Below are 15792 nucleotides of genomic sequence, written 5' to 3' on the forward strand. Positions count from 1 at the left end.
CAAAAATAACACCCACGACTGTTACCATAAGTATCGCTACAATCTGCAGTCCCATTTTGTGTAATAAATCATCCACGCCATGTGAAAAATACGACAACAAAAGAAGAAAATACAAATTAAAATGTTTATTAAAATGATTGTCATTATAAATAGAGGCAATAACAAGGTTTAAGTACAGAATAAAAATCTAGAGTTCATAACTTTCAGAAGATGAAGAAATGGGGGGGAGGGACAGATTTGAATTTAAAAACCCTACATGCATGAACTTAAAATAGCCGATCTACAAGCTCTCGATCTAGGCCGGCTATTTTCACAATTTTAAAATGTTTTTGAAAATAGTAAAAAATGGCTAATACGTTAAGGCTTAATGTGATTAAACGAGATATATCTCAAATCACACCTACACTCAATTATAGGTCAACACAACTGTAAAAAAAAATCACACAAACACATACTGTACAATGTTTCACGAAATCCTTACCCCATTGGTATTACATGCCGGTAAACAACGGTAATGTATGACAATGCAGTGCGAGAGTGTGGTCTACAACACCAACTCGGGACCCCTACATCTATAAAATAACAAAATGGCACTTAATTTCAAAAAGTTTGCTAGCCCCTGCTCTACAGTGTTATGTTGTATGATGATAAAGTGTGTTCAAGTATAAAATAACCTTTTGACTACCGTAATTTGAAGACATTCAACATGCATACATGGTTGGCAAGTCCGAATTGGAATTCAGTGAGAAATACATTTAGATTTTATAACCTACAGATCAGAATACAGGCCAATACATGAAGTTGCCATCACCATGAGGCCAATTCACGTGCATTTGGGCTGAAACTTTGGCCCCATCTAACCACGTTTGGTCATGTTTGGTCTTACAATAGCCTCGATACCCAGGCTTTCATTTCGTCTGCGCGAAAGATGAAAGCCTGGAAAAAGCCGTGGGCTGAACCAGTCTAAAAGTGGGAGTCAACCCTTCCGCGTAGGCGTCACTCTAAATGATGTGACGTAGCGCTGCACTAGGGGGGAGAGGAGGGGCCGGGGGTGACGGACAGATCGATGAGATCCAATCAGGGTGCGCGTTTTTCTGAGCCGCGGCCCTCCCATCTAGGCCAGAAATGTCTCTGCTTAGGTCAGGCTAGTCTTACAATTGCTCACATCCAGCAAAGAAATAATTATGGACAGAACAGAAGAGTAATCTTTACAAACCCAACAGTACCTTCAGTGCTTGGACCCCTAACATAATTAATGACACTGTTGTGAAATGTTATCAAAACAAAGCAGCAAGATAGTGAAATGCAGCAGCATCATGTACAATAATACAATGAGTGCAAAGAAAAGACAGCAATGGTTTTATCAGAGAAAATACCAGCCAATGAACACTGGAGGCTGAGAAAACATTGTTGCATATTTCCCACGGCGGACAGTTGGAGTCTATATGATGAAGACCCATTATCCCACAGAAAAAGAAAAAAAAGGCTTCTCTGTAGTGCAGTGCTCCTCATGAGAACGGTTTCACAATCTTCATTGAGATGTAGTTCTGGGGATCAAATAATCAATTTAATAGTTACATAATTAATTACAACTATTGTTTGCCTGAATTCATTTTTCGAACAAGCTCAGCAAATGGACTGGAAACACGGACATAAAAAAAATCCACTTCACTTTACTGTACTGTATGTCAATCACGTTTGCACACTGCCACGAATGTTTCGTCCATATAAAGTTTTTTTTCCGGATCAGGGTCGATTTTGTCCGTTTTCCGCAGCTGTCTAGTGGGGTGTTGGTGACAGGCTGACAGCTATAGTGATAGCCTACTAATTTCTACTGTCTGTGTCTAGTGGGGTGTTGGTGACAGGCTGACAGCTATAGTGATAGCCTACTAATTTCTACTGTCTGTGTCTAGTGGGGTGTTGGTGACAGGCTGATAGCTATAGTGATAGCCTACTAATTTCTACTGTCTGTGTCTAGTGGGGTCTAGTGGTGTTTGTGACAGACTGACTGATAGCCTACTAACTTCCGGGTCCGCAAAATGCAGCGAAAGAAATTGTGCAACCACCTTTACTGATGCTAAATCTGGTTAAATAACATTAGAAATAAATCTAATATGTGTTATAGAATATTAAGTGTACTGTATATAACCCATTTAGACCTGAGGCCGATTCTAAAAAGAAATGCTTCTAAATCCTAACAGTTATCTGAATAACCTATGTTTCTATGTCAGTGGTGCTCAACCTTTTTCAGGTCAAAGACCCCCAGAATTATCTGTATTTTGCCGCAGACCCGCATCTGAAAATATGTTTGTTCCAGGGACTCCCCCAGAAGCAAATATTCACACTGAAAGAATATATATTCAAAGACTTGCGCCACATTTTCAAGATTTTTCAAAAATAGCAGATCTACAAGCTCGAGCTTGTAGATCTGCTATTTTTCAATAGTTAAAGTATATAACATAATGCTAGAAACACCAAAAGGGGTTCCCGTCCAGAATGGGATAATAATATTTGATCTTACGGGCAGAGAGTAGAACATGATCCCCAGGAACAAGAGGACCAGCAGGAGGATAATCCCAACGATGAAGATGCACTTGAATCTTCTCCAGACGATGAACCTCATGGTCTTGCAGGGACTCATGAACCAGAAGAAGGACGTGTCTGGACGGCTGGTGAACAGAAACACAAAGTGGAGGGGAAATTATTCAGACTCTGTATACTGTAATAAACTGTTTGCACATTTTACACTTTAATTGTAATTGGTTTAATGAGCCGAGTGCGCCTTACTTGGGAGCGTCCAGTTTTGGGTTCATGTTGGGCTCATCTCTGCCTTTCGCAGCAGGCCTTTCTTCCATCTCCTTCTCCTCCACTATTTCCATGGTCATCTCCACTTTCCCCTGTGAAACACACAAACAGTGTGATATTCAGTGGTGCTCAACCTTTTTCATGTGAAGGACCCCCAGAATTAGCTGTATTAGGCCACCGACCCCCATCTGAAAATATGTTGTTCCAGAGACTCCCCCAGAAGCAAAGATTTTAGTTAAAAACATTCGCTCTGAAAGAATATATATTCAAAGATTTGCGCCACATTTTCACAATAAAAAAAAAATAGCAGACCTACAAGCTCGTAGCGCGGCACTCGTTGCCGCGCTATGAGCTTTTTCAATAACTGGAAACTAACTGCTATTTTTCAATAACTAAAGTATAACAACGCTTAAAACACCAAAAGGGGTTCCCGCCCAGAATGGGTTAACTCACGCCAAGCACAGCTTTCCCGTCCTGCTGGATGACGCACGGCCACCAGCCTCGTACAGACTTCTGAGAGAACAGAGAGTTGGACGGTGCTTCTTTGCCACCGACACATCCTGGGTTTAACATCTTCAGGCTGCACTTCTCTGGGCTTTTGGCAGGAGGAACGAGATGGAGAAGATCCAGCTCGACTGCTCCTGTTGTCAGAGATGTGGATTAAAACCCATTTAGACCTGAGATCATATTCTACAAAATGTCTTCTAAATCATCACGTCAAGGACCACAAGAATTATATGTAATTGGCCGCCGACGCCCATCTGAAAATATGTTGTTCCAGGGACCCCGCCAGAAGCAAATAATTTAGTTAAAAATGTTCGCTTTGGAAGATTATTTATTCAAAGATTTGTACATATTATCACGATTGGACACAATACGATCGGACACAATAGTTATGGTATACTCCCCCCCCCCAACCTTTTTCCACTGTATAGCTTTATGATGGGACCTTACCTAAGTAGTCATCCAGGGAGAACTTGTCATTGTCCCATATCTGGACGATCAATTTAGGAGGTCTCCTGGATTCCGTTTTATCCAGATTCCAAAAATGGTCCTGAAAGAAGAAAGTTCACAGTTTCGACTTTCTTATTTTGTCACCACACCATAACAAGTCTTAAAGGATCATTCTACTGTCCGTGCATGCTCAGTAGCATATCACAGCTTCAGCCATATTGTAGGCTATGAATGCATTAACTGATTAACAGTTAACACGTCAACTTTGTTTCACATCAGGCCAAGGACCCTTTACTTCTATGTTTTACTAAGATAAGACTGGCATGCAGTGGTGGAAAAAGTACTCAAGTAGTGTAGTAAAAGTACAATATTTGGATCTGAGATGTAGTGGAGTCGAAGTAAAAGTATTGGAAATTGGCCTGGGCCGTGGCTCAGCGGTCCAGGCACCTTGGCTGGTAATCCAGTCTGGCAGTGTGCTGCAGGTTCGACTCCCGATCCCGACGGCCTTTACTGCATGTCTTCCCCCCCATCTCTCTCCCCATTTCCTGTCAGCCTACTGTCTATCCCTCCATAAAAATATAAAATAAAGGCGAAAGCCACAAAAAAACATTAAAAAAAAAAAAAGTATTGGAAATTGGAAATACTCAAGTAAAGTACAAATACATTAACATTGTACAGTAAACTTGAGTAAATGTACTTTCCACCACGGCTGGCATGGTACTTTAACCCATTCTGACCTGAGATCAGATTCTAAAAATGTCTATTACATCCTGACAGTTTCATTATTAACCCATTCTGACCTGAGATCAGATTCTAAAAGTCTCTTCGATTTTTCAAAAATAGCAGATCTACAAGCTCGTATCGCGCCACTCGGTGGCGCGCTATGAGCTTGTAGATCTGCTATTTTTGAAAGTTGGTAGAGTTGGTAACCAAATGGACCCTTATAGATCGTAAAATGAAAAGCGTAAAATGAAGAGCGTAAAATGGAAACCAAAGAGCGTAAAATTAAACCAAATGGACCCATTTGGTTTCATTTTACGCTCTCAAGAGTTTCATTATTGTTAAACACCTGCATTACTTTATTTACAAGAAGTCTACACAATTAGAGAATGTAGAAAAAATATATTTTGATAAACGTTTGGCATTGTGGACAAAATCCTATCCGACGATTCCGTGGCTCAAAAGCCGAATAAATAGTGGGCCTTGAAATGAAAGGGGTTGGAAAACACTGTTCTATGATTACATGCTTACTTTCTGTGAGAACAGACAGAGTTGCTCAGCGGGCAGGTAGTCAAACTCGAAGACGAATCTCCAGTTGAAGTTTCCGTCTCCGTCCAGGGACCTGTAGTGGACATCAGTCTTCTGCTTGTCGTCCTCCTTGCCGTCCATCCACCTGGTGAACACAGCACAGCCATCTTTGATTCAGTGTGACCGACCACGTGTATGAAAAAAAAGAAAAGTGAACATGATAGGGCATTCACTTCTAGTCATTTTTACTAGTTGACTAGTTGCCTAGTTTACTAGTCGACTAGTTGTTTATTACCCGTTTGTTTACCTATTGTAAAAAAGAAGAAAAAAAAAACATACATACATTGGTGACTATAGCCTAACTATAATCTACCTGATCTTGAGGCCTGCAAAAAAAAGAAAGAAAAAAAAAAGATTTTTTTTTTTCTTCTTATCAACTAGTCGACTAGTTGAATAGTCGACTAGTTGCTTAATGCCCTAGTAGTACATGAACAGAATCTGCGTTAAAATCGCGTATACCCTTTGACGTAGATGTCGCTCATGTCCTCTCCAGTGATGCTTTTTTCATCGAGTATGACGTCGGTGGTGTTCCAAACGATGGCTCGCAAGGTGTACCTGTTTCAAAACATGCACTTTGTGTTTAATCCTCGACAACATCACAGAAACCTTATTTCTGCTGTTAAACTTTGACCGTGTCATTATTGGAATCCTACTTCTTGGCCTTGCGTGGGGTGACGACGACAGCAGGTCCAGGCGAGCCCATGCTCTTGGGGAATATGTCCACCCACATCTGGATTCGGCCCTACGTACAGCATGTGACACAGGCTATCAACATGATTGATCATCATCTGGAGTTCAGGATCCTAATCAGGATCAATAAAGTATCCGTCCATGAGGTCCGTCTATGACTTTAGTTCTTTATTTGATTCCGCAAATTACAATTAATTTTACAGGGAAACTTATATAACGAGGTTAAGAGTTCATGGACACCTAAGGATATACACCTTCTTCTCCACACACACACACACACACACACAGACAAACTGCCTATAACAGCCGAAACAGAGCAGTATTTGGAAAGTTTTTTGGCATGCCAGCTATTGTTAGGCAACTCGTGGTCAGTTTATGTATATGGCCCAGGCTTCCATATATCAGTATAGCGAATCTACATCGATATCCTAGGTTTGTTATGATTATTTCCAAGTAACGTGGTACTTAGAATGTTTTAAAATGTGTTAAACTCCAGTGTGTTGCTAACCTGGGACAGTGTGGGCTGGTAGGAGCTGGTCAGGGTCCTGGTTTCCACGTGTTCTGGTACCAAGCCCTGAGTTCTGAGAACATGAAGGGCCAGCCTCTCTCTGGCCGGGCCTAAATGCTGGTGGATCTCTGTGGTAGCTTCTGCACACGCGCACACACACACACGCACACACACACGCACACGGTCAGACACAAAAACAACACGCTACAAGTCAAGTGTCTCTCTGCCTTTGTCAGTTTCCAGTTTCCTTCCAATTATCCATGTACCTCGTTGTTTTCCATTGTATTCTGTGAGATTTTTAGCAGTGTTATCCAATGGTCCAATGGAGTTCAGAGGATTTGTACAAAACTCTTTTCACTAGCACAGATTTATTTAAATAAAAGTTAGGTGGTAAGGTGGTATCCTCCCGAGAGCAACGATATGTAGTCATTGCAACATGGTGATGATTATATATCCATGCATGTTTTGAAAAGTGGAGCAAAATCTAAGATCAAGGATACTGTATTAAAAATGACAGTACCAAAGTCCTGCAGGCTGTATTGTTTCCCTGCAAAGGACAGCGCGCTGCCGTCTGCCTCCGAGCGTGGAGCTGGGATTCCTCTCAGCCTGGACAGGTTCTGGAGGATCTGAGAGGGCTTCAGCTGGTCTCTCCATCGGTTGCTCCCAGAGCTGAGAACAAATGTCAGTCGTTCTCAAACATTTTCCGCCAAACCCTATCTGAACATAAGTTGTTCCAGTGACCCCCCCCCCCCCCCCCAGAACCAGAAGCAAAGATTTGAGTTAAAAACGTTCGCTCTGAAAGAATAATATTCAAATAACATTTGGGCACAGACGGAGAAGTGCCCCAGTTGTATTGGAAACCCCAGACGCTATATATCCAAGTTCATCTGCATTGAATTCATGTGTTTGTGGTACTAACTACACATGTACACATCTAGTATACACAACTGAGCCGGTAACAGTTCAGTTGTGCAAGTCATATAGACCGTGACGCATGCTGAGCTTGCGGACGTGCTGCCTACGCGATACATCACCGACCCTGTGGAAGTATAGACTGTGGCAGGTTGCAGTATAGGAGTTATGAACCCTCTCTCTCTACTCACATGCAGTAGGACTGTGGCAGGCCGCAGTAGGAGTTATGAACCCTCTCTCTCTACTCACATGCAGTAGGACTGTGACAGGCCGCAGTAGGAGGTGAACCCTCTCTCTCTACTCACATGCAGTAGGACTGTGGCAGGCCGCAGTAGGAGTTGAACCCTCTCTCTCTCTACTCACATGCAGTAGGACTGTGACAGGCCGCAGTAGGAGTTATGAACCCTCTCTCTCTCTACTCACATGCAGTAGGACTGTGGCAGGCCGCAGTAGGAGTTGAACCCTCTCTCTCTCTACTCACATGCAGTAGGACTGTGACAGGCCGCAGTAGGAGTTGAACCCTCTCTCTCTACTCACATGCAGTAGGACTGTGGCAGGCCGCAGTAGGAGTTGAACCCTCTCTCTCTCTACTCACATGCAGTAGGACTGTGGCAGGCCGCAGTAGGAGTTGAACCCTCTCTCTCTACTCACATGCAGTAGGACTGTGGCAGGCCGCAGTAGGAGTTGAAGCGAGACAGAAGTCTGTTCTCCAGGTCGATGACCGTTTCGCCGATCTTGTCGTCGCGGCTCAGTAAGTCGTAGTCGTACACGGCCACCTTCAGGTCCTTGTCCTGGGGCAGGAAGCAGGACAGCTCAAACATCCTGGACAAAGAGGAAAGACACATGATAAGACGCAATGTGTACTCGTTTCTAATGTGTAAATTCTAGTGTCTCTGGGTAGCTCTTGGTTCGATCCCGGGCACCGCCAACTCAGTACAGCTTGGGTGCAGTAAGTACTGGGAGCTGATGGTAGGTGTGGCGCTACACACCAGAAATCCATCTCCCAGGGGTCTATAGCACATTGCTACGGGGGACACGACAGGCGTGTTACCAGCTGATACCGACAATAGCGACCTATACTTTCTTTTCTAAACCTGTGTTGTCGGGCAGAAACCTCTTATCTCCATATTCTAACTTTTTGTGGGGGGGGGTTTCTCTCGTAAATTGGTGGCCAACGTGATCATCATCCTACAGCGTGTCAGCATCAAAAGTAGCAGATCCACAAGCTTTGGAATTTGAATCCTGAAAAGTAACAGTTTTTGGACATGATGAGGTTTCCACGCAACAGAGACGATACAGTACAGTATACGTACGGTAACAATAATTTTAAAAATAAAACGATCTGTCACATCACTGAAACATCACTGTCAAAGGTGGCACAGTCGGTAGTGCTGTCGCCTCACAGCTAGAAGGTACTGGGTTCGATTCCAGCTGGGGACGCTGTGGGCGTGTTCTCTCCTCCGCGTCATCAGTGCCCATACCTGAGGCGGGGTTGGTGAAAGGGCCTTTCTGTGTGGAGTTTGCATGTTCTCCCCGTGTCCCCTAGGGTAGGTACCCTCACAAAAAACATGCAGTAATCCTGGTCTCTAAAACTACCTCCCCCTGGCCAGCCGGGCTGCCTGATGGATGGGAAAGGAACTGGTGTTCCTTCCACGTGCTACGTCCGGCCGGGGAAACTCTCCCCTGTCAGGTGAAAAGAAGCAGCTTGGACTCCTCATGCATAGAAGGAAGCATGAGGCCAGTCCGCAGCCCCCCCAGGTTAGCAGAGGAAGTGTAGCGCCCAGGATTACATTAGATAATTGACACTGGGTGAAAAAATTGGTTGCAAAATTGTGTGATAAAAAGAAAAAAATAAACATCACTGTCTCACCTGCCAACCTCTGGATTGAGGGTGTTTGGTTTGTAGTTATCTCTGTCGTCCACTGTCTTCCTTCCCAAAGTGATCTTAATGTAGGGGTCACACTGGAATCCGGACAAAGCAAAGGACATGCTGAAATATGTCCGTTTTCATAGCGTCCGTCAACCTGTGTTTTGTCTGTTTATGATACAGCTAGTCCTCTGAGCCCATCTCAGTCAGTCTATTTATGATACAGCTAGTCCTCTGAGCCCATCTCAGTCAGACGTTTGTTTGGAGGAATATTATCTGAAATAACTACATGATAACTTGGAAGTCAAGTTACTACATATAATCACATAGAAAAACAAAACAAAAACAGTACATTGGTTTGCTATGGACAGTCACAATTATAATGTCAATGATCCCTATTTGAAAACACATCAGACATGAGACATGGTGATAAGAGTCTGGATAAAGGAACCTCTAGTATTTGTATATGTGTGATGGTCAGAAACTATTCCTACGGCCATACGGAAGCATCCCTACTTGAGAACACAGAACATCTGATGCAGGACTGTCTGGATCGAGGGGACGGGTTTAGATGTTCATTTTCATATTCCAACAACAACAACTTTAGACACAAGCGGCCTGTCTCACCATTCCGTTGGTGTCTTTGGGCTGCAGGTCGACACAGCGCACCACATAGATCCTCACCACACACTCCTGAGGAGCGCTCTCAGGCAGCTCTCTGAACTGACGGGGAGGAGCCGGCACACCCGGGTCGTCTGACAGGGGGTAGATCCTGAACGAGCCCTGGAATAAAAAAACACAGAACAGAGTGACCGGTCAGCAACAACATTAAGAAAAACACCAGCAGGTTGAAGTACATAAGAAGCACCACCAGAGGGCAGACCGATGCCAGGAACAGTAGCTATAAACAGGCAATTAGCCCTTGCTAAGTCCCTCCCCAACGTGTCCTTGTCCAATAGGCAGCGAGTTAATAGGACAAGCTGTCCTTCTCCCCCATAGAGATGCATGTTAAATGAAGGGATTTCTCCATATAAATACATTAAATAAGGGATCATATCGGTAGCAAAACCTTCAAAATGTCTTCTAAATCTATTCAACCAGGCCTGCAGTAGGCTATGCACTGGAGAAATGGGCATGACATTATTTAAATAAACTAGAAATACGAGGAAATGACGACCACCAGGTTTTTGTATTCCCCATCCAGAATTCCTGTAGACTTTTTTTTAAAATATATATATAATAATAATAATAGCTCAGATTTATATAGCGCTTTTCTAAATACCCAAAGCGCTTTACATAGGAACACCAGGAACAGACTTTATTAAGAAAAAAGATCAAAGCTAAAACATAACAGATACAGGGTTAAAAAGATAAAAAGATAAACGAGACCTCAACTGGGGAAGGCTATTCTGAAGAGGTGGGTTTTAAGTGAGGTTTTGAAAGAGAGGAGAGAGGGAGCAGCTCTGAGATGGTTGGGGAGTTCATTCCAGAGTTTGGGGGCCGAAACATAAAAGGCCCTGTCCCCCCAGGTACAGTACTTGGCCTTGCGGACCTTCAGGAGGTTGGCTTCACTGGACCTGAGGGAGCGGGGGGGGGGGACATATGGTTCGAGAAGATCGGAGAGGTAGGGGGGAGCCAGGTTATTGAGAGCTTTGAAGGTGGTGAGCAGGATTTTGTAGTGAATTCTTTGTTTGACAGGAAGCCAGTGTAGGTCGTGGAGGATGGGTGTGATGTGGTCTCTGGAGCGTGTACTGGTGAGCAGGCGGGCAGCGGAGTTTTGAACGTGTTGTAGTTTGTTGAGGACTTGGAGGTGGTGCCATTGAGTATACTGTTGCAGTAGTCAATCCGAACTGTCCGAACGCATCAAATAAGAACTGTTCCAAAAATAAACAAATGATCCCGGCGGTTTTCAATCGTATGGATATGAAGAATCAACGGATGGCGAGAAAACGCTAATGTTACTGCAGCAGAAATAATACATGTTTTATCGGAAACGGACTGTATCAAATATGAGTGACCAAGTGTCGTAAATGATACGGAGCAACCTCCCTGACAATATTATCGCAGAGACGGTTTGTTCATTTTCGGACCACAATGATTATAAGAGAACATTCTAAGATGACCATATAGAAAAGGTACTTCCGCAACCCAGGAGATGAACAGGACAGAGTCAGGACTTCCAAACCAGGAGATGAACAGGACAGAGTCAGGACTTCCAGTCCATGGATTTAACCGAGATACAACGACGTGCACAAGACAGTGTCAGATTTCCTACTAAATGTGTCCGTCTTCATCACCTTGAACTCTCCCACCACTGAGGGGTCATCCTCATCTTCCTCAGTCTTCCCTCGCTGGAGTTTAAAGGTGCTGCAGAAATCAGTCAGACCCTGGTAGTCTGACACCTCCTCCAACTCACAGTCATACACCTGAGAAACACACCAACGCACGTGCACACACACACACACACACACACACACACACACACGCTTGTGAGCTTGTAGATAGGCTATTTTCAGCAAGTGTAAAATCAGCCATTACGACGGCATCAAGGCCCGCCAAAATACATTTTAGTCAAATAAATCAACTGTAGATTTAGTCGACTAAAATCCTATGATATTTAGTCAACTAAAACTATACTAACACTAAGACATTCCAGGTGACTAAAATGTGACTAAAACTAAATGAAAACTATTCAAGAGACTATGACTAAAACTAAAATCAATTTGCTGCCAAAAACAACACTGGTCGCTACTAGAGGCAGTAGTGAATGTAGTCCAGGCGCTTTTCAAGCACCTGGCGAAAAGAAGATGTGGTTTCTTATGAACGCAGCACGGTCGGTCTGGCGTTATCGAGCGCCTTGTCTTCAGACTATACATTTTGGTAGAAGTGTGATGTGTCTTGTCTTCAGACTATACATTTTGGTAGAAGTGTGATGTGTCTTCAGACTATACATTTTGGTAGAAGTGTGATGTGTCTTGTCTTCACCTGTAAGGTGTCGTATCCTTTCCTGAGGTAAGGTCCACACTTCTCCCGCTCTCCGATGGAGGCGTAGAATTTACTCCACCAGTCCACTGCCTCCTCCTCATCCTAGAAGATGGGACAGTTAGAGCACACTTAGTTTTTGTTTTTAGTTTAGTTTAGTTTGCTTCTAAGTTTCCATGTATATGTCTTACCTTTTCTTCCTGCACCTGCACAGAGGAGAGAAAACATGGATGGGATACTATTACTTATGAATAAGGGATTGTGGAAAATATCAACCTTTGGTTAACACCCCAAACGCCCGGGGTTATTTAATCCATTAAATCATAGCACCCAGCGATTTATAGCAGCGGAGCACTTTTACCGACGGACCGGATGTTGTCCCGGATGTGACTGAAGCAGCTAGATTCAGTCAAAACACTCTCGAGGCGATCGACAACAATGGGAGGTATTAATTCTACCGCGACCAGCGACGGGACCGCGGTGGGCCGTCTAACACATAATCTTTGCTCAGAATTGGACAGAATGATTTAGATCAAGAGTTAATAACATTTTAAGATTTTCGGTCTCGTCAGAAAAACAGGGGGGGAACATTTCCGATGACGTCCCACTGTTGCGCAACATCGAATGTTGCACAACAGACGCTCCCAGCTTGTGGAGCGATGCGATTGGTTTTGATATCAATAATCTCCGTCCTTTTGATACATTTTCGACCTGGGCGCTGGGCGTTACTAATTGAAAAGGCGGAGAACGTCGTCCTGTGCGCTCAGGGTGTTAAGATCTGCCTCCATGTGACAGGTGCAATATTTACCTGAAGTTTTAGAACGGCTCGGTCCTCGATGTCGATGACGATGTCTCCCTGGGGAGCTGACATCATGGCCACTAATGATGAGAGGAAATTAAATGATGAATATTGTATGCATCCGGTGCGTTTTTACAGTACGTGTGCTCGCATGTCAACAGTACATGCTTTGTGTATCACGGTGTGTCTGGCATCCAGTCAATATGGATCAGTCAGTGTCGTTCGTTTTTTCACTGACGAAAACGAAATGAAAGCTAAATAAAAACCAATCTATGATGACTAAAAGTAAGACTAAAATATGTCCAACAAATAAAAACCAGCATAAGAATGTTAGGGTGGAGAAGAGATTTAGTCGAACTAAAAGATAAAAGTCATGTTGTGTGTGGTTGCAGATCTACAAGCTTAAAAGTTAAAACTAAAACTACACCGAACGACCAAAACCATATAAAAATCTGCTGTCAAAATTAACACTACATGCAAAAACAGTACATGCTTTGTGTATCGCGGTGAGTGTCTGGCAAAGAGCAGGCATACAAATGTGCTGTTTGAGAACTTCACATACTATATATCCTGCCATTGGCAATTCAGTAGATTATCAGTGCATTGTCAGTGAGAAAGAGGGCATTTTCCAAGGCGTTGTGTTAATTCTATTCAGAATCCCTGAATAGATAAGAGTTCCTATGCTAGAAGTGTGAAGGAGTAAGTGACACTTCTTTTCAGTCGCAAAACAGTAGAATTAGTGAGACTAATAATCAGCAAACAAAACCTGCAGGGAAAAACATGCACTTTCAGAAAACCTCCAGGAAAAGGTCAGGAAAGTGCAAAGAGTTGGAATATGGGACATCTGTTGGACAAGTAATGGGACATTACCTCTGCTAGCAGACATGGCGACATCGCTGTTGAGGCGATACGGGTCGCAGCGGTACGCCTCCAGCGAGTCGATGGTGCACTGACCCACCGTGGGCTTCCTGCCGAACGGTCGGTGGTCCACGACCTTCAGCACGATGGGAGGGGTGTACATCTCCTCTTTGGGCAGGAGCTACGTGTATGTGTGTGTGTGTGTGTGTGTGTGTGCAGAGGAAAGACTGTGAGGGTGAGGCCTGTCACAGTTATTACATCGTCAAATCGCTAATTATTTGAGATAATCTCTCAAATGATTTGATGAAATAGCTGATCTACAAGTTTACAACGCATTCGCTACAACGCATCACTTTGTCATGCGTTGTAAGCTTGTAGATCAGCTATTTCCACTATTTTCTTGAATATAAAAATAAGGAATGTCAGTCATTTCTTTGTACATTTCAGTTATTTGTCATATCTGCCCCGTGCATTTTCTTATTACCAGGCAAAAAGAAATGTATTCTTTATTCATACTGTTTGTTCTAATGTTCAACGCCACCAAACACAATTCAATCGTTATAATCGCGATTATCTGCGTGACAATTAATCGTCAACTTAAATGTGTAATGGTGACAGCCCTACTGTATGTGAGGGGATACGCTGAATATCTAGATGTGTAAAGGGAAACACACACAAGCTGCGCACCAACATAAGCACGAACAACAGGACATTTGTAGTGACATTGCCAAAGTGGGAAAGGTCCATTGGAAAATAATGGAGGCGGCAGTTTTGACGCGTGCTTTTTGCAACCCGTTTATGTTGCCCTCAAAACGATACATGCAACTGTTGGACACGCGCTCAGGGACAGTAGCAGTGTTGTTTTCGTTGACTAATACTATGACAAAAAATGTTCGTCAACTACCTTTTTTCACTGACAAAAACGAAATAAAAACTAAGCCATTATGACAAAAACTATGACTAAATATACAGTACTGACAATTTCGTCAACAAATAAAAACTAGACTAAAATGTTAGGAAGGGACTAGTGGACAAGAGATCCAGTATAAGTCATGTTATACTTGGTTGCATGTGTAAAAACAGTCATTACGACGGCATCAAGGCCCACCAAAACACATTTTAGTCATCACCTGTAGATTCAGTCGACTAAAATTATTCTCATGATATTTAGTTGACTAAAATTAGACTAACACTAAGACATTCCAGGCGACCAAAATATGACTAAAACTAAATTAAGTTTCAGTCCAAAGACTATGACTAAACAAAAACACCACTGGACAGTAGTGCGTACCACTTTGAGGAGCAGCACGGATCCAGGGAAGTTGGGGTTCTTCCTGAAGTTCCTGATGACGGCGGTCTGAACGATCTCACCGCCACATTCCACTACGAGGCTGGGGGAAGAAACCGTGGCCAGTTGGTAGGTCTTCATGTTCCTCAAACCCCAGGTCAAGATCTGGACACACACACACACACACACACACACACACACACACACACACACACACACACACACACACACACACACATACACACACACAGTTCAAGTATGAACACAGAGGCAGGAATGTAATAAAACAGGGCCATGGGGGTTAGATAAATGAGAGACAGGCACAACAGACAGAGCAGTGATTTCAATCTTTTCTTTTTCATTTCTTATTTATAGCTGTCTGATAGCTTATAGGGTAGGGCTGGACTTGTCTGGTCATGCAAGTGTGGTGCAAAAACAAGTTATCAGGCAATTCAGGGGCGGCAGATAAGTGTCACAGGGAGATATAAAAGAAATGGAGGCAGCGTTGAAACATGACATGGTCATTCATTTCATTGGAACTTTCTCACACAGCACATACTGTACACTTCCAGGTGTTCACATACTGTAAGGGGCTCCATTTTCGTCACCGCTAAACCCCTTATCCCTAAACTTCTTTGCCCTTTTTTTACTATTTTGAAAAACATTTTTGAATAGTTCAACTAGCAATTCTACATTGACACGTTGTGAGCTGGTAGACTGGCCATTTTAACTATTCAAAAATGTTTTGCAAAATAGTACAAAAAAAAAGTTTAGGGATAAGGGGTTTAGCGGTGACGAAAATGGAGCCCAATAAGGTCACA

At 43.2% G+C, this 15792-nt stretch overlaps 1 protein-coding gene across 3 annotated transcripts in view; it reads right to left on the reverse strand.

Annotated features, from left to right (window-relative positions):
• Positions 1 to 261: 261 nt before the first annotated feature.
• Positions 262 to 15792, reverse strand: part of myofl (myoferlin like) — a 45313-nt gene continuing 29782 nt past the window's right edge. For 2 of the 3 annotated variants that reach the window (XM_083775598.1, XM_083775596.1), the window contains 19 exons: positions 14975 to 15136; positions 13696 to 13864; positions 12835 to 12905; positions 12218 to 12232; positions 12030 to 12131; positions 11342 to 11470; positions 9672 to 9827; positions 9048 to 9139; positions 7829 to 7999; positions 6786 to 6934; positions 6266 to 6405; positions 5721 to 5809; positions 5527 to 5622; positions 5011 to 5152; positions 3760 to 3859; positions 3259 to 3446; positions 2788 to 2897; positions 2522 to 2669; positions 262 to 1547 (listed from right to left, as the gene is read on the reverse strand). In XM_083775598.1, coding sequence (XP_083631724.1) covers positions 1509 to 1547; positions 2522 to 2669; positions 2788 to 2897; positions 3259 to 3446; positions 3760 to 3859; positions 5011 to 5152; positions 5527 to 5622; positions 5721 to 5809; positions 6266 to 6405; positions 6786 to 6934; positions 7829 to 7999; positions 9048 to 9139; positions 9672 to 9827; positions 11342 to 11470; positions 12030 to 12131; positions 12218 to 12232; positions 12835 to 12905; positions 13696 to 13864; positions 14975 to 15136 — 2268 coding nt within the window. In that variant the 3' untranslated portion in view covers positions 262 to 1508. The remainder of the gene's footprint in view (positions 1548 to 2521; positions 2670 to 2787; positions 2898 to 3258; positions 3447 to 3759; positions 3860 to 5010; positions 5153 to 5526; positions 5623 to 5720; positions 5810 to 6265; positions 6406 to 6785; positions 6935 to 7828; positions 8000 to 9047; positions 9140 to 9671; positions 9828 to 11341; positions 11471 to 12029; positions 12132 to 12217; positions 12233 to 12834; positions 12906 to 13695; positions 13865 to 14974; positions 15137 to 15792) is intronic. The other variant, XM_083775597.1, reaches the window with a different exon arrangement.

Source organism: Protomyctophum parallelum (genome assembly GCF_964188405.1).
Source record: "Protomyctophum parallelum genome assembly, chromosome: 10".
In the NCBI taxonomy this organism is placed as follows: domain Eukaryota; kingdom Metazoa; phylum Chordata; class Actinopteri; order Myctophiformes; family Myctophidae; genus Protomyctophum; species Protomyctophum parallelum.